Below are 18,919 nucleotides of genomic sequence, written 5' to 3' on the forward strand. Positions count from 1 at the left end.
TTTGAGTGCAAGCAGTTTATTTGGGAGGTGAAGTAAACACCAGCAGGGGAGTAGGGAAGGGATGACGGCCAATAATGGGTTCATTCTCAAGCAGGTTACCAGTGGTGGCCACTACAGTGTAACTGCGCTCGGAAAACTGGAAACCAATGTAAAACATGCGTTTCAAAGGTACATCCCACAAGGGGTGAGGGAGCTGGTATTTATAACCAACTTCCCTTAGTGGGGGTAGCTCCAGAGGGGTATGGAGTCCCTGGCACTTCTAGCCCTCCATAGGCAGCACAGCCGGCTCTGGCAGCCAGAGAGCCTTTTGCTCCATTATAGATGAATGTCCCTCCCCAGCACACATTATTTTTGTAACACACATGAACTCATTCTTATCTCATGGCAAAATATTAAAGAATTGCCTAATTTAAAGTTGTGGCCAGGGGCCAGATGCAGTGGCTCACACCTGTAATCCCAGCACTTTGGGAGGCCAAGGCTGGTAGATCACTTGAGGCCAGGAGTTCGAGACCAGTCAAAACCCCATCTCTACTAAAAATACAAACATAATCGGTCATGGTGGCTCATGCCTGTAGTCCCAGCTGCTTGCGGGGTTGAGGCATGACAATAGCTAGAACCTGGGAGGCAGAGGTTACAGTGAGCTGAGATCCCACCACTACACTCAAGCCTGGGCTACAGAGCAAGACTTTGTCTCAAAAAAAACAAAAAAAAAAAACTTGTGGCCAGGCTTGGTGATTCACGCCTATAATCCCAGCACTTTAGGAGGCCAAGGTGGGAAAACAGCTTGAGCCCAGGAATTCCAGACCAAGCTAGGCAACATAGCAAGATGCTATCTCTAAAACAACAAAAACATTAGCCAGGTGTGGTGGTGCAGCCTGTAGTCCCAGCTACTTGAGAGGCTTAGAGATGTGAGCATCGCTTGAGCTCCTCGACCAGGAGGTTGAGGCTATAGTTAGCCATGATGACGCCACTGTACCCCAGCCTGGGCTGGACACAGCAAGACCTGTCTCAATAAATAAATAAATAAAGTTGTTACACAGGTTTCTCTTATAAAAAGGCAAGCGTCACAAATTTACTGACCTTTTTTGTTGTTGTTTTTGTTTGTTTGTTTTTTTGACACAGAGTCTTGCTCTATTGACCAGGCTGGAGTGTAGTGGCTTGATCTCTGCTCACTGCAACCTCCACTTCCCAGGTTTAAGCAATTCTCCTACTTCAGCCTCCCGAGTAGCTGGGATTACAAGTGTCTGCTACCACGCCTGGCTAATTTTTTTTTTTTTGTATTTTTAGTAGAGACGGGATTTCACCATATTGGCCAGGCTGGTCTCGAACTCCTGACCTCAGGTAATCTGCCCGCCTTGGCCGCCCAAAGTGCTGGGATTACAGGCATGAGCTGCCGCACCTGGCCTTGCTGACCTTCTCTACAGTGAGAGTGACTGTCTGTAATATAATAGCTGATAGAGATATTTGAACAAATGTACTTGTTTTGTAAGGTAAACAGTCTCTTTAAAAGTTTTATTGCATATATTTTAACTTGTTTAATTGCTTTTTATTTTTATTTGCAATTTATTCTACAGAAACGTTGCAATGGTAGTACAGCAGTCCCTCTCACTCACCTTCCCCTGATGTTAACATCTTTTTTTTTGAGATGGAGTCTCGCTCTGTTGCCCAGGCTGGAGTGCAATGGCACAATCTCAGCTCACTGCAACCTCTGCCTCCCGGGTTCAAGCAATTCTCCTGTCTCAGCCTCCCGGGTAGCTGGGACTATAGGCGCCCACCACCACGCTCTGCTAACGTTTTTGTATTTTTAGTAGAGGCAGGGTTTTGCATGTTGGCCAGGCTGACCTCAAAATCCTGACCTCAGGTGATTTGCCCACCGTGGCCTCCCAAAGTGCTGGGATTACAGGTGCAAGCCACCACATCCGGCCTGATGTTAACATCTTCTACATGAACTAAGATAATTGTACCATTTTACATTTCCACCAGCAGTATACAAAAGTTCCACATCCTCACCAACACTTGGTATGGTCAGTCTTTTCAATTTTAGCCATCCTAATAGGTGGGTAGTACTATCTCATTGTGGTTTTAATTTGCATTTCCTTAATGCCTAATGACATTGAGTTTATTTTCATGTACTTATTTGCTATACATATATCTTCTTGGTAAAGTGTCTGTTACATCTTTTATACATTTTTTATTTTGTTGTTTCTTATTATTGAGATACATATGAACTCACATATATTCTGGATATAAGTCCTTTATTACAGCGGTCCCCAGCCTTTTTAGCACCAGGAACTGGTTTCATGGAAGACAATTTTTCCACAGACCAGGGTAGGGCGGGGTGGCGGGGGAGGATGGTTTCAGGATGAACCTGTTCCACCTCATATCATCAGGCATTAGTTATATTCTCATAAGGAGCGTGCAACCTAGATCCCTCACATGTGCAGTTCACAATAGGGTTCGGCTCCTGTGAGAATCTAATGCCGCCGCTGATCTGACGGGAGGCGGTGCTCACCCACTGCTCACCTCCTACTGTGTGGCCTGGTTCCTAACAATCCCAGGGAAAGAGGGCACAGGGGCTGGCCCCGAGGGCTGGACTCCTGGCCTCACCCAGCTTGATTCAAAGTGGCTACATGTTTGTTATATACTGGACTTCCCCTAAAAGCTTCTGTTTGCAAAAAAAAAGAAAAAAAGAGCTCCTCAGCCCCCAAAAATAATAAATGTTTCATAACCACTGAATTCCAGTTCAGTTTCTAGACGTGGTCCTGTGGGTGATTGGGTTGAACACTCCAGCACATAAATCTTTAAAAAGCAACATCAGGTTCTAGCACCTCTCTGGTTGCTTAGGAGGCTAGCAATTTTTTCCCACTCAACCTCCAGGTTGTATGCCTTCAGCACCCTCTTGCAACATGGACCACAAGTAACATAACAATAAGTGGGCATCAAACGTAGACAATCGTGTGGCAACCAGGTTCTGAGGATCAGCTACTGGGCGTGGGAAGCTGGTCATCTGCAATACCTTGGCAAGGTGAATAAAGACGGCTTTACTTCTTCAAAAACATTTGTTTTGACACTGGTGAATAACTGCTTTTTGTAAGACACTCGCACACTGAAGAAAGTGTTTCAAGTATTTTTTATCATGTGAGCTTTGTGGACGAAGCTGTGGTATGCCAGTCTCCTCTAGGGACAACCTGCTCCCCGATTCTCAATGACATAAAACAGTGAGGGAAGGGTACCCACAAGGGCTGACTCAGATGTTCCCCATGGCTGGACATTGCCTGAAGTCAGCAGTTTCCTCATCAGTGAGGCCCTGCTAAGCTTCCAGAAGCATCCTGAGATGGCAATGGGGTGTTCCTGGAGAGTCCTAGAATTGCCGTGTAATACATGCTACACTCTCCCACCACTTTCTGAACTTTAATAAACAAGGGGCCAAGCACTCTGGCTTTAGAATAGAAAGGGTCACACGAGTGTCAACCACGTCCCATCCCTTCAGTCCATCTGCTCTCTGGCCCCCATGTTCATGTCACTGACTGAGTTGAGTTCTCAGGATAATTGATCTCCTGCAACAAAAGATACCTGTCCCCAGCTGTCCTGGAAGACACTGTGACCTTCAGGTATGCAGCTCCAGCAAAGGTGATCCCCATATATCTCTCCCTTCTCCCAGGCCCATGTGTCCTTTCTCTAAGACACCCCACTCCCACACCCATGCTCTCACCCCCAGATTTGTCTTCAGACCTTTGGGCTGTCCGGTCACTGCGGGCTGTCCTTCACATGTGGCTTTAAGAAGTAGGATCTGAATTGTAATCCACAGTTGGAGGGCACTTCCCCTTAGTAAATGGTGTGATCCTTTCCCTTTAAAAAGACAGAAAAAATTAAAAATGGAAGTGATCCCTTGGAAGGGAGTGGGCTCCTCATCCCTGGAGGGACACCCATAGGGGATGAACAGGTACCTGTTGGTTCTGCTTCACAGGAGATCCTACATTGGTGAGAGGCCAAAATTGATGACCTCTAGACCTTTTCAACAAAACAGCCTGATTCTAAGGATGGGATTCCAGCGATTCATACCCAGTTCAGCTCATTAAAGCACCCAAGTTGGCTTGTAAGAACTTCAGGTACAAAATCATAGTGCCTGGAAGATTATCTGACCCAACCCTGAGAGGAAGAACAAGGACCAGAGAGAGAAGGGAACTTCCCTGAGGTCACCTGAAGGCCAGCATCAGGGCCGGAATGTAAGCCCTGACCTCAGTCCCACTTTCCCTCCACTGCTCCAGTTCTTTCCCATGAGTGGAAACCCGGAGGACTCAACCTCCCATCCCATGAGCCCTTTGGAAGATGGCACTTCCATAAGAACCCCTTGCTGTGTGTGTCAAACAGCATCCGCCAGCCCGTACGTTACACACTTGATATATCTGTTTGTTGTCTGTCCTCCCCAACAAGATGTGAACTCCATGAATGCAGGACTTGGACTTCTTCATAGGTATTTCCCCTATGCCTAGATCATTACCTGTGCTTAACAAATATTTGTCAAAGGAGGGAGGACTCACCAGGGTAAGAAAGGTCTTTCCCACCATCCAGTGGGTCTCCACGCCTCCTGTCTCTCCATTCCTCCCCATGTTCACGGCCCCTGGCCCGGCCCCATGCCTCATTTCTCATCTCTACCATTGAGGCAGCCTCCTTGTCTCTATCCCCGCAACAGTCCATAATGCCATAAGTATGTTTATTAAACACAATAATTACTTCCCATTAAAATCCTTCTGGATATCTGGGAAAAAAATATTTGCAAAACACATATCTGATAAAGGTCTCATGCTTAGAATATCTAAGGAACTCAAGGCCGGGCGCGGTGGCTCAACCCTGTAATCCCAGCACTTTGGGAGGCCGAGGCGGGCGGATCACAAGGTCAGGAGATCGAGACCACAGTGAAACCCCGTCTCTACTAAAAATACAAAAAATTAGCCGGGCGCGGTGGCGGGCGCCTGTAGTCCTAGCTACTCAGGAGGCTGAGGCAGGAGAATGGCGTGAACCCAGGAGGCGGAGCTTGCAGTGAGCCGAGATCGCGCCACTGCACTCCAGCCTGGGCAACAGCGTGAGACTCCGTCTCAAAAAAAAAAAAAAAAAAAAAAAAGAATATCTAAGGAACTCAAAGCTGAATATAAGAAACCAAGCAAACCATTTGTTTAAAATGTGCAAAAGATTTGAAAACACTTCACCAAAAGAAGACATCAGAGGACGCATATGAAAAGATCCTCAATATCTTGTCACTGGAGAAATGCAAATTCAAACCATAATGAAATATACTATTAGAACGGCTTAAATTAGAAAAGAAAATACCCTGACAATACCAAGTGCTGACAAGGATGCAGAACCCTTAGACCCCTCATGCATTGCTGGTGGGAGTGCAAAATGGACCAGCCATTTCAAGATAGTTCAACAGCTTCTTACAAAGTTATACACACACCCACCAAATGACCTAGAAATCCTACTCCTAGATATTTACCAGAGAGAAATAGAAACGTATGTCTACGTGAAGACCTGTATGTAACTGTAGCAGCTTTATTTAAAATTCCCCAAACTGTAAAATTCCCCAAACTGTAAACAATCCAAATGTCCCTCAACTTAGGAATGGATAAACAAACTGTGTCGCAACCATACAGTGCGATCCAACTCAGCATTAAAAAGGAACGAACTATGGATACACACAACAACAGCATGGCTGAATCTCAAGAGCACTGAAAGAAAAAGATACAAAATTCTACATACAGATGATTCCATTTATATGACATTCTGGAAAAGGCAAAACTCCAGGGATGACAGAGTTGCCAGGGATGGCAGTAGGAGGAGTAGACTGACTACAGATAGCATAAGGGGGATAGGAATATTCTACATCTTGCCTGAGGTGATATGTATGACAACTACATGCATTTCTCAAAATTCATAGAATTGGGCTGGGTGTGGTGGCTCATGCCTGTAGTCCCAGCACTCTGGGAGGCTGAGGTGGGTGGATTGCTTGAGCTCAGGTGTTCAAGAACAGCCTGGGCAGAATGGCAAAAGCACATCTCTACAAAAAATTTAAAAATTACCTGGGTGCAGTGGTGCACACCTATAGTCCCAGTACTTGGGAGGCTGAGGTGGGAGGATTGCTTGAGCCCAGAAGGTTGAGGCTGCCATAAGTCATGTTCATGCCACTGCGCTCTAGCTTGGGTGACGGAGTGTTGACACTATCTCAAAAAACAACAAAAAAACCTCATAGAGTTGTATACCTAAAGAGAATGAATTTTACTGCATGTGAGTTATACTATAATAAGTTCAACTTTAGACTCGGCGCGGTGGCTCATGCCTGTAATCCTAGCACTTTGGGAGGCCAAGGCAGGTGGATCACCTGAGGTCAAGAGTTTGAGACCAGCCTGGCCAACATGACGAAACCCCGTCTCTATTACAAATACAAAAGTTAGCCGGGTGTGGTGGGAGGTGTAATCCCAGCTACTCGGGAGGCTGAGGCAAAAGAATCGCTTGAACCCAGGAGGCAGAGGTTGGAGTGAGCCGAGATCACGCCATTGCACTCCAGCCTGAGCAACAGAGCAAAATAAAACTCTGTCTCGAAAAAAATAGTAAATAAATAAATAAAATAAATAAATTCAACTTTAAAAAATTTATGTGGCTTCTCACATACAAGATAAAGTCCAAGCAGCTTAGCTATGCATTCCAGCCCTCTAAGGACTGACCGAACCACCTCTCCTGCCTTATTATCCACTATTCCCCTCTACACACCCCACACATCATTTAAAATGGGCCATTTAGTATTGCCCAGGTATGTCCTGAACTTTTTGCTTCCTTTCCTTCACTCATGCTCTTCCCTCTGTCCTAAATACTTTTCTCCTCCCTGGAAGAAGAAAACCCTTGAAGAAACAACACAGCTTGGAGCCAGATGGACCAGAGACCCAATCCTATTTTGTGACTGTACTAGACAGAGAGCAAAAATGGCCCAGGCCTCCATAGCTCCTTGTATTGGTGGCCTTTCCAATGCGATTGCAGCCTCTCCCATCAAGAGGTGCAGTCTACTCCCCACGCACCCCCGCCCTGCTTGAATCTGGGCTAGCCATGAACTTGCTTTGGCCAACAGAATGTGGTAGAAATAATGGTGTGGTTGGGCTGCAAAAGGCCTTGCACACTTCCTCTCTCAAACCCCAGCCTCCTTCATAGAGGCAAGCCTGGGCTACACTGCTGAAGGCTGGAGTCTGTGTAGAAGAGAGTCTAGTTGTTCCATCCAAGACTATCCCAGACCAGCCAGCCCCCAGCCAACCCATAGACTCATGAACAATAACAAATGGCTATTGTTTTAAGCCACTGAATTTCTGGGTGGTTTGTTATGTAGCAATAGCTAACTGCTATAGTCAGTAACTCGCTGTGGCTCTGGGAAAGTTACTCAGTTTCCTCATCCTCATCTATATAATAAAGGCAGTTATTACATACCTCACAGGGCTTTGTGATGCCCATGAGAGATGATTTTTTTTTTAATTGAGATGGAGTCTCATTCTGTTGCCTAGGCTGGAGTACAGTGGCGGGATCTCAGCTCACTGCAATTTCCACTGCTGGGTTCAAGCGATTCTCCTGCCTCAGCCTCCTGAGTAGTTGAGACTACAGGCACCTGCCACCGCACCCGGCTAATTTTTGTATTTTTAGTAAAGACGTGCTTTCACCATGTTGGCCAGGCTGGTCTTGAACTCCTCAGGTGATCTGCCTGCCTCAGCCTCCCAAAGTGCTGGGATTGCATGCATGAACCACTACTCCCGGATGAGAGATGTTTATACAGAGCTGAGTACAGTGCCTGGCACACAGTCAACCTTTGATTAACGGTTGTTACCCCTTTCCAAGCCCAACTCTTATCCAGCTTTTCAGAACCAGATCAAATGCCACTTCTTCCAAGCAGCCCTCCCTGCTTGGACAGCTCCAAATTCAATGTAACATTTGCCTCCTCTGAACTCCCATAGTATTTCTTCTTTCCCACTCCCATACAGTCTATCCTCAACTATAAGCAATTTGGAAAAACAGCCATAGCCTTAAACATAGGTATCCAGTACAAATGTACACTCGATGCCAGAAAAAGATGAAATGATCTGCATAGATTAGGGACAGAAAGTCTGTTCTGCCTCCCAGGCCTCTGCTCCTTCCAACCATTACACACAGACCCCTTCAAGGGTGATCCCAGCAGACTTCCTTGCACGTTCTTTGTGCTCAGTAAATGTATCCTGAATTGAATCAGCTAAATTGGGGGTGGCATTTTCCCCCTTGGGGGCAATGGAAACATGCAAGAGGGTTTTGGGGTCTTCCCAAAGACTCTGGACCACTACTCCCCAACCAGTGGGCAGGCACCTGGAATGCTAACCGTCCTGCCACTGGGCAGGAGAATCTGGCACCATGAAGAAGAGGCACCTCACCCCTCCCACGTGCCAGCAGTGCCCTGCTGTGTGGTGCTGGGCTATGGGGAAAGAGTTGGATGGCAAGTCTTCCACATAGACCCTGGCCTGTGAGACAGGCTTCATTGTGCCCATTCTACAGCTAAGAAAAGAGAGTTGTGGTTAGTAGCCCAGGGTCACACAGCTAAGAGATGCCAAAGTGGAGACTTTAACCTGCATCTTCTCCCAATGTTCACCAACTTGTTGGAGCCTCAAACGGGCCATGTCAGGGTGAAAAGTCCATGCTGATCTGAAGGCCATCAAGCAGATGACACAGAGCGGAGTCCAGGCTACCTATGGGGACATGGGCTATAAATGCTGACGTCATTTAGGGAACAAAATATGCAACAGGAAGGTCACAGGACTTGTCAATAGCATATGGCTTGTAAACAACAGAACCGCAGTCCCCTACCTCAATATAGGACACATTTTTGGGGGGTCTACTGTAATATTTTATAACCCCCTAAAGGTTTCCTACCTAAGCAACTGTTAATTCAGATATGAGAAGGCAAAGGCGAGTCCCATCCCAACATTACATCTTCCAAGTGGCATTTTCCAAAGATTTCCTCCCACGTCAGCTGCACTTTGAAGAACACTTACTGGCTGCTTGATTTGCAGGTATTCGTCAGCAAAGACACCAGACTCCTCCATCACGACTCGGCTGATCCCACCCCACCTGATCCACCTGGCTTTGTTCTTCCGTATCCCCTGCCACAGCCCACCCTCCCGCTGCTCAGCCATCCCTGATCAGGCCAGGCTCGTTTACCCCTCACACCCAGACTGGCTGCCTGGAATATCCTCCATCTCTCCAGGCCACCTTTCAGGGTAGACATGCCCACATGCTCATGGCACCTGGCTGAGCCCTCCTTCATGTACCTGATGCTAAATCAATCCTTCCCCTCTGCACCGTTTGCCTGAGACCTTCTATGTTCTGACCCCTAGCAAATATCCACTAAATTCATTAAATCATCAACCCTTTTTCTCCCCCACCCCCTACCCCCATCCAAGGCCAACGTTTCTCCCTGTGCTCAGGGTGATCACCCCTCCAGCCCAAGCAAAGAGCATGTTCCACCACCTCACAAGGAATCTCCCACTCCTTCCCTGCCCATCAGCCCAGAAATATGCTCAAGTTTCTACCCCATCCACCTCCACCAGAAATACAGAGAGGAATAAGGAGAGAGAGGGGGACAGAGGGAAGGCAGGAGGGAAGGCAGGCAGGCAGGCAGGAAGGCAGGAAGGCAGGAAGGCAGGAAGGCAGGAAGGCAGGAAGGAAGGAAGGAAGGAAGGAAGGAAGGAAGGAAGGAAAGAAAGTGGGGGAGGAAGGGGGGAAGGGAGAGAGGGAAGGAAGGAGAAATGAAAAAGTAGGGCCTTCTCTCCCAACTGCCTTCTCTTGGAGCGAAGCCCAGTTTCCCCTGGTGCCACACAGTCTGAATGGCAACCAACTGACTTCCGTGTCCCAGAGTAAACGTGCAGAGGGGGTTGAGGGGAGAAGGAGGGGACTCCACATGCTGAACTTCCTGAGTCCCTCTTTCCTACCCAAACTTCCAAATCTCTCACCAAAACAGCATGCACAAAAGGTAAAAGGAGAGTGATCAAATAAGGTCAGGTGGAGTAAGGGCAGGAAGATGGGTCATGGTGAAGGCCAACTATGCCTCAGCTTCCCTGCGTTCAAAGAGCCTTCCCTTCTGCTCTCATCTTCCAGAAAGTTTCGGGGGAAAGAGTGGGCAAAGTGTTCTGGACAGAGAGAGAGAAGTCCTGGGCTCCACCTGCCCTCATCCTTCTCAGGCTGCCCTGTAGCTCTGGGGAAGTGGGTGAGTGCCCTCCCCATGAAGCTGGAGCCACTCTGGACCAGACTGCTGTCTGGTTCTCTTCTGCTTTGCACATGAATGACTGGTTGGCTACATAGAGGACTCTATATAGTCCCAATTCTTTTCCTTCAGAATTATATAAACTGTTTTCTATCATTTATGTTTCAGAAGAGAAGTATGAAATATGCCTGATTGTCTTTTATTTAGATTGCAGGTTCAGTGTCATTTTAGATATGATACTAGCAAGATTTTTATTTTACCTTTGAAACCCAGAAATTTCACCAAACGTTTCATGGATTGGATGGGTATATTAACCTCTCTCCCTCCTGAAACCTCACTAAAACACAGTAAAGGAATAAAAATGTTAAGGCATATACCCACAAGGACAAAAAGAATAGAAGAAGCAGCAGGAAGAAAAAATATTTTGGAAGTTGAAAAGCAGATGGAAGAATGGTGACTAACCTAGTAGACCTAAGAAAGCTAAACCCCAAATCAGTAGAGGGTAAAGCTAAGAATCCCCCGACTCCAAAAGACTAAGGAATTGGCAGCACCAGGTACCTCTGGAAGTGGGAATGAAGATGAAACCGAAAACAGGGATCGATCTGTATAATATCAGTTTGATAATCTGTATAATATCAGTTTATCTCCCCCACTGTCTGCAGCCAGATGAGTGCCCTTCATTTAGCCTGGCAGAAGATTGGAGATTTATTCTCTGGAGACAGATTCTCTGTTCAGGATGGCACCAGGCATAGTTGAAATCATGAGTACCATATTTAAAACAGGGAATTGGGCTGGGCACGGTGGCTCACGCCTGTAATCCCAGCACTTTGGGAGGCCAAGGCAGGCAGATCACCTGAGGTCAGGAGTTCGAGACCAGCCTGACCAACATGGAGAAACCCTGTCTCTACTAAAAATACCAAATTAGCTGGACATGGTGGCACATGCCTGTAACCCCAGCTACTCAGGAGGCTGAGGCAGGAGAATCACTTGAACCCAGGAGGCGAAGGTTGTGGTGAGCTGAGATCACACCATTGTACTCCATCCTGGGCAACAAGAACAAAACTCTGTCACAAAACAAACAAACAAACAGGGAATTAAATAGAAGTTTAATCACTAAATATTGAGCACTGTAGCCTCTTCCCTTCGACTTAGATTCTAGAGCTTGGACAGCCAAGCTTACATCCCCCAGAGAAGCTTGCTCTGGCCAAGGCCAAGAGGAAAGCTCTAACAGTAGTGACACTGGGAATTCACCCAGTGAAAACACCCAGCCTGATCATTCTGTGGTGGAGTCCATAATCAATAAGTACCCCAGAGCCTTCAGAAGGATTTACAGCTGGACAGGGATGCAGCGCCAAGGATCGCCAGACATTCGAGGAAAAACCTCTGATATGGAAGACTGAGGCCAAAATGAACATACAGAAAAATGAGATTTGGAAAAAAATGGGGACAATGTCAAGCAAATAGTCTTAATATCTTCAAAAAGAAGATATTAATCTTTAATCTTTTGAAGATATTTGTCTTAATATCTTCAAAAGATGAGAAAGCACTGCCTTCATGAAACCAGAGCATATTGTTATCAAAGGAACATTCAGAAAACAAAAAATAACTCTTAAAACTTAAAAATATGAATGCAAAAATGAAATTTTCAGTGAGGGAATGGCAGACTATTTCCGGTCACCTGAAAACAATCAGTAGCTCAGATGCGCTCAGGACAGAACCAAGCACAGGGTAGGTTTTTCAAATGAATCAGTCAGTGAAAAAGTGCATAAAGAAATCCTTCACACCTGTGATCGGTCTTCTGGGCCTCCTGGCATAATTCTCCTGAGCCAGGAGCCCAAGTAGAGCAAGGGCTTCATGGACAATGCTGAACTTGAGCCTCAGAGAGAATCACGCCCCAGCCTAACAGTCTGACACCCATGGGGACCTGCTGGTTGGCTTCAGTTTGGCAGCATTCATAAGACTTAGGCCTCACCAGGTCCCCTGGGGTATAAATTCTTCTGTTTTTACAGATGGGAAAACTGAGGTCTGGAAGACAAAGGGTAACTCTTGGTTGGAGATGGATCTAAAAGGGGAACTCATACTCTGTGTAGTTTATCTCATGCACTCTTGTCCTGATTTGTACCATTTTTTCTGATTATAAAACAATATATGCTTATTTTGAAAAACTCAAACATTTCAACAAGATAGAATATGAAAGAATCTGGTAACCCTGCCCTCCACACATAATCATGGCCAACAGTGTGGTGCTTAGTCCTCCATATTATGCTATCTACACATATGTCAATGGATTTTAAAGTGGGATCATTATTCCTCTATCTTAAAATATATTTATATGTATCTTACTCTTTCAGATGAAGCTTATAATCAATTTATCCAGTTTCCCCCTCTGGCCCCATCAACCTCTTTAGGATTTGACTTAAGATGTGGACATCACTGGGAAGATTTAATATTTTTCCAATATCATGTCTTTTCATCCAGTTATTCAGGCATTCTTTAACATCTGTTAATGAAGATTTCTATTTTTCTTCATTTATGCCTTAAATATACCAAATTAAGTTTATCCCAAATGTATTTTATCATTTGTGTTGCTAATAAGAATGGGATCTTAGTAAAAAGAACCCTCAAAAATAAAATCAAAAAAAAAAGAAGAAAAGAAAGAAAGAAAAGAATGAGATATTGGCCAGGTACAGTGGCTCACCTGTAATCCCAACACTCTGGGAGCCCAAGGCAGGAGGATCACTTGAGCCCAGGAGTTTGAGACCAGCCTGGGCAACACAGTGACACCCCGTCTCTCTACAAAAAATAGAAAAATTAGCCAGGTGTGGTGGCACATGCCTGTAGTCCCAGTTACTCAGGAGGCTGAGGCAGGATGGTCTATTGAGCCTGGGAGGTGGAGGTTACAATGAGCCATGATCGTGCCACTGCAGCCCTGGGTGGCAGAGCAAGACCCTGTTTAAAAGAAAGGATGGGATCCTTTTTTTGCCTCAATTAATTTTCCATTTGTTATGGCTGCAGTATAAGAGGAAAATATTCATTTATACACTTGTTGCCTGTCTTTGCCTTAGCTTTACAGTTTTAAAATTAACTATCTTGGAATTTTTTAGTAAACACACATATCATTATCAATTGTAATAACGTTGCTCTTCCTTACCAAAGTTTTCTATTTCTTATTTATTTTTCCTGTCTTATTGCTTTTGCTACAACCTCCAAAACAATGTTAAATAATGCCAATGACACAAGCATCCCCATCTTGTTCTTGACTTCATTGAGAAACCTCTAGTTACTCAATGTTTTTGGCCTTCTCTTTCAAAGCCCTCATCCTCCCCAAGCCACAAAGGACCTGCTATTTCTCCCCCAGTCTCTATATAAAAATCTCTATCTTACTAGAGGTTTTTGCTTGGGTCTTTGGCAACAGAGGGTGATTTAAGTAACTGTAGTTTCTCTTTCTGGATGTCGTGCATTTTAAGCCTCTGCAAAGAACTTTTTCGTTATATAAATAAGCACAACGGAATTCTGCCAAGGCAGGAGCAACTGCTAAGGGAAAAGGAAGCTAGCATGTGCAACATGCCTCCAAAACAGCATCGACAGGGGCAGTGTACATTCACCTGTGTCATTCATTCAGTCCTCATAATGGATTCTGAAGGTGATTATTAGTTTACCCTCATTTTTCAGATGAGGGAAGTCTTCTCCGAGCAACTTGCCCCAAGTCACACAGCTAAGTGGCAGACATGGAATTCTAAGCCAGGGTTGGAAATCCTGTAATTCTCACAGGCCTGAGTGTTGGATGTGTTAACAGTGGTGAAGGAGGATGCTGAACACAGGAGAAAGACAGATGTCCAGAGGGAGAACACAGATGTCCAGGGGGAGGTCCTGTGGGGATGGGGCACCCTTCCCTTCCTTAGAGTCTTTTGCTAAGCAAACAGCATATAGACTGGACTTTGCAAAAGAGCAGCTGGGAGGAGTGGCCCTGCAGGAGTCTGGGCATGGTACTTGCCCTAGCACCCCCAAATCCTCACATGGGTGTTGATAAAAGGACATTGCCCATGAAGGGGAAGGACCAGATTCTAGTGCCAGCTCTGTCACTCACCAACTGTGTGACTTTAGGCAAGTTGTCCTCCTATTTTCCCCTCTCTGGTCCTGGTTTTAACACCCCTAAAATAAGGCTAACTACCTTGACTAGAAAGGGGAAGAAAATGCTTTTGCACCCCAAAAGTGTTTCATTTCATATGATTTACCATTGAACAAGGCAGATGAATATATGCATTTATCTCTACTTCCTCCTGCAACCCATTAAAAGTATAAAGGAATTTTTTAAACATAGACCAACAGGAGGGGGCTTCAAGATGGCTGACTAGAGGTGCCGAGCACTTGCCTCCTCCACAAAGAAGGACCAAAAAAGCAAGCAGATAACCACATGTTGCATATAGCAAATGAGAGAACATGGAATTCAGCATAGAACTTACGAGGCATGGAAGGAGAAGGAAGCGGAGCAGCTGGCCTGGCCGGGATCAGCTCAGAGCCAGGAAAAAGTCCCCAGTGTGGAGAAAGGGTGAGCAAGAGATCCCCCGTGGTCCACATTCCCCCCACAGGCTCCTGCAATCCTACCCACAGGAGAGCCCTCAGGCCTTGCAGGCCCTGAGACTAATACAGGGGACTTCTGGGGGTCCATGTGACAGCATTGTTCCCAAGAGGGAGTTTGCACTGGTCCCACCTATCCCCTGATACCCAAGCAGTTGCAACACAGCACCATTTTGAAAGCCCAGTCCCCACCAGTCTACATCCTGCTCTGGAGCCCTACAGATCCTGTGTCTCCAAATCCCTGGGGCCCTGCTGACATCCCCTCATGTCCACTCAGAGAGCTGCAGTGTTCCAATGCCAGCTGGACCCAGCAGTGTGGACAGGTCCCCAGCATTTTAGCCCATGCAGTATCCTACACCCTGGGGAATGGGCAGGGCAGTGCACTAAATAAGCTGACCTGGGGCAAAGAAAGCTGAAGTTTGTGCTCCCCAGAGCCTGACAGCTAGCTGCCTGGAACCACTGCCACTAACAGCAACCCTACCTCTTCCAGTGGCAGAGCTGCTGCACACCTGCACACTGTTCCAGGCCTGAGGACAGGCCCACCCTACCTGAACTCTGGTGCCCAAATGTGGCATCTTGGGGCCTAAGGATCCACCCACCCCACTTGCCACTGCCAGAGCCCATGTACATTGTCAGGGAGCCCTTAGACAGGCCCACTCTGCCTGTAGCCACTGCAACCAGGGCTTGTGCATGTTGTCCAGGGACCTTGGGGTAGACTAATGCACCTACCCACTGCCCATGCATGCATCTCCCAGGGGCCCAGGGACCTGCCTACTCAGCCAACCATCACCACTGCTGGCACACACACACCACCCAGGAGCCTGGGACTGGCCCCTCTTGCCCACCACTGCCACTGCCGGCACCCACATGAACCACTCAGGGGCTAGAGTAGAAGTGTGGCCCATTGCCACTACTGTCACCACCGATGCCATGCATATCACCCAGGGGCCTAAGGACCCACTGGCTCAGGCCACCACTGCCAACACCAGCACCCAAACACACCACCTGGAGGCCTGAGGACCAGCCCACCCAAACCTGTCTCTGTCAGCACTCACATATGTTAAATAGGGGCCCAAGGACTGATATACCCAACCCACTGTGCCACCACTGGTCACTGAGGACTAGCCCACCTGGCACCCCCACCCCCAGCAAAGCCTTGGCATAGCCTCTCCTAACAACCACAGCCTAAGCCACTAAGAAACCCAAAGACACCACTGATGCTGATTATAGCTGAAGAAATCATACAGAAACTACATTACTGCATCCACACAGAATCAAAGCCAAAGTACTGTACCCAACCAACACTACATATACATCTACAGGTAAATGTAATTCCCTATGAAAGACAGTCATAAAATTGGAAAAAGTGACTGTTATACTAGATGCACACATATGAACACAGGGACACAAGAAACATGAACAAGCAAGGAAACATCATATCTCCAAGGAATACAATATTTCTCCAGTAACAGATCCCAAACAAAAGGAAATCTATGAAATGCCTGAAAAATAATTCAAAATAATGATATTTTAAAAATCAATGAGATATAAGAGAAAACAGATAAAAAAATACAAAGAAGTCAGGAAAATAATTGATGATCTGAATGAGATTCAACAAAAAGATATCACTAAAAAGGAACCAAACAGAAATCCTAGAACTGAACAATTCAATACAGGAAATTAAAAATACAATCAAGAACTTCAGGCCGGGCGCGGTGGCTCAAGCCTGTAATCCCAGCACTTTGGGAGGCCGAGACGGGCGGATCACGATGTCAGGAGTTCGAGACCATCCTGGCTAACACGGTGAAACCCCGTCTCTACTAAAAAATACAAAAAACTAGCCGGGCGAGGTGGTGGGCGCCTGTAGTCCCAGCTACTCGGGAGGCTGAGGCAGGAGAATGGCGTAAAAACCCGGGAGGCGGAGCTTGCAATGAGCTGAGATCCGGCCACTGCACTCCAGCCTGGGCGACACAGCAAGACTCCGTCTCAAAAAAAAAAAAAAAAAAAGAACTTCAACAATACACTACATCAAGCAGAAGAAAGAATTTTTGAACTTGAAGACAGGCATCTTGAAATAATCTAGTCAGACAGAAAAAAGAAGAAAAAAATTTACAAGATAAAGAAAGTATACGTAACAGAACACCACAATGGAATAAAATATTCTAATTTTGAGAGTTCCAGAAGGAAAAGATTGGAAAAGACATAGAAAACCTATGTAATGAAATAACAGCTGAAAACATCCCAAGTCTTGCAAAAGATATGGACATCCAGATACAGGAAGCCCACAGAACCCCAAATAGATACAATCAAAGGGGCCTTCTCCAAGATACATTACAGTCCAACTGTCAAAAGTTAAAGACTGGTCAGGCATGTTGGCTCACGCCTGTAATTCCAGCACTTTGGGAGGCCGAGGCAGGAAGGATTGCTCGAGCTCAGGAGTTCAAGACCTGCCTAGGCAACACAGTCAGACCCCATCTCTACAAAAACTAAAAAGTAAAAAAATATATATCTAGGCATAGTGGCACATGCCTATGCTCCCAGCTACTTGGGAGGCTGAGGTGGGAGGATTGCTTGAGCCTGGGAGGTCGAGGCTGCACTAAGCCATGATTGCATGACTACACTCCAGCCTAAGTGACAGAGTGAGACCTTGTCTTAAAAAAAAAAAAAAAAAAATCCAAAACAGCAGAAATCTTACAAGCCAGGAGAGCACAGAATGATTATTCAAAGTACTGAAAGGAAAAAAACAAAAGAAACAAATAAAAAAATCTGTCAACCACAAACACTATACCCAGCAAAGCTATCATTCAAAAATGAAGGCAAAATAAATTATTTGCAGCACAAGCAAAAACAGGGAATTATTCACCACTAGACCAGTCCTACAAGAAAAGGTTAAGCGAGTCCCACATCTGGAAGGAAAAGAACAACATCTACAATCATGAAAACATACAAAAGTATGAAACTCTCTGGTACAGCAAATACACAAATGAGAAAAAGAAAGTAGTCTAACGTTATCACTACAAAAACCCACCAAACTGTAAAAGTAAACAATAAAAGAGGAAGAAAGGAACAAAAGATATATAAAACAATCAGAAAACAACAAAATGACAGGAGTAAGTTCTCGCTTATCAATAACAACTTTGAATGTAAGTGGTTTAGATTTCCCAATTAAAAGATATAGACTGGCTGCTGTCTAGAAGACAACTATCTGCTGCCTACAAGAAATTCACTTCACCTGATAAGACACACATAGATTGTTGGAAGTGGAGGGATGGAAAAAATATTCCACAAAAATGGAAACCAAAATAGTGCAGGAGTAGCTGTACTTATATCAGGCAAAATAGACCTTAAGTAAAAAATAAATAAATAAAAAGAGACAAAGAAAGTCATTATATAATGATAAAGTGATCAATTTATCAAAAGAATATAACAATAGTAAATATATATGTACCAACACCAAAGCACTTAGATATATAAGGCAAATAATATTAGAACTAAAGAGAGAGATAGACCTCAATACAATAATAGCTGTAGACAAGACCCCACTTTCAGCACTGGAAAGATTATCCGACAGACAGTCAACCAAAAAATATGAGACTTAATCTACACTATAGACCAAATGGACCTAACAGACATTTGCAGAACATTTCATCCAACAGCTACAGAATACACAGTCTTCTCATCAACACATGGAACATTCTCCAGGATGGACCATATGTTAGGCCATGAAACAAGTCACACAAATTTTTAAAAATCAAAATCATACCAAGTATCTCCTCAGACCACAATAAAATAAAACTAGAAATCAATAACAAGAGGAACTTTAGAAATTGTACAAATAAATGGGAATTAAACAACATGTTCCTGAAAGACCACTTGGTCAAGGAATAAATTAAGAAAGAGGCCAGGCATAGTGTCTCATACCTGGAATCCCAGCACCTTGGAAGACTGAAGTGGATGGATCACTTGAGCCCAGGAGTTCAAGATCAGCCTGGGAAACATGATGAAATCCTGTCTCTACTAAAAATACAAAAAATTACTTGGGCATGGTGATGTGCACCTGTAGTTCCAGCTACTCAGAAGACT

General features: G+C 45.3%; 1 protein-coding gene across 2 annotated transcripts in view; it reads right to left on the minus strand.

The window, feature by feature from the left end:
- Positions 1–18,919, minus strand: part of CIMAP2 (ciliary microtubule associated protein 2) — a 41,423-nt gene continuing 22,504 nt past the window's right edge. Inside the window, exons 10-11 of one of the 2 annotated variants that reach the window (XM_077955963.1) lie at positions 3,733–3,849; positions 1–1,003 (exon numbers count right to left, since the gene is read on the minus strand). In XM_077955963.1, the coding sequence (XP_077812089.1) occupies positions 3,777–3,849 (73 nt within the window). In that variant the 3' untranslated portion in view covers positions 1–1,003; positions 3,733–3,776. Of the gene's footprint in view, positions 1,004–2,241; positions 3,850–18,919 lie in introns of those variants that run through there. The other variant, XM_077955964.1, reaches the window with a different exon arrangement.

This window comes from Macaca mulatta, chromosome 1, assembly GCF_049350105.2.
Source record: "Macaca mulatta isolate MMU2019108-1 chromosome 1, T2T-MMU8v2.0, whole genome shotgun sequence".
Lineage (NCBI taxonomy): Eukaryota > Metazoa > Chordata > Mammalia > Primates > Cercopithecidae > Macaca > Macaca mulatta.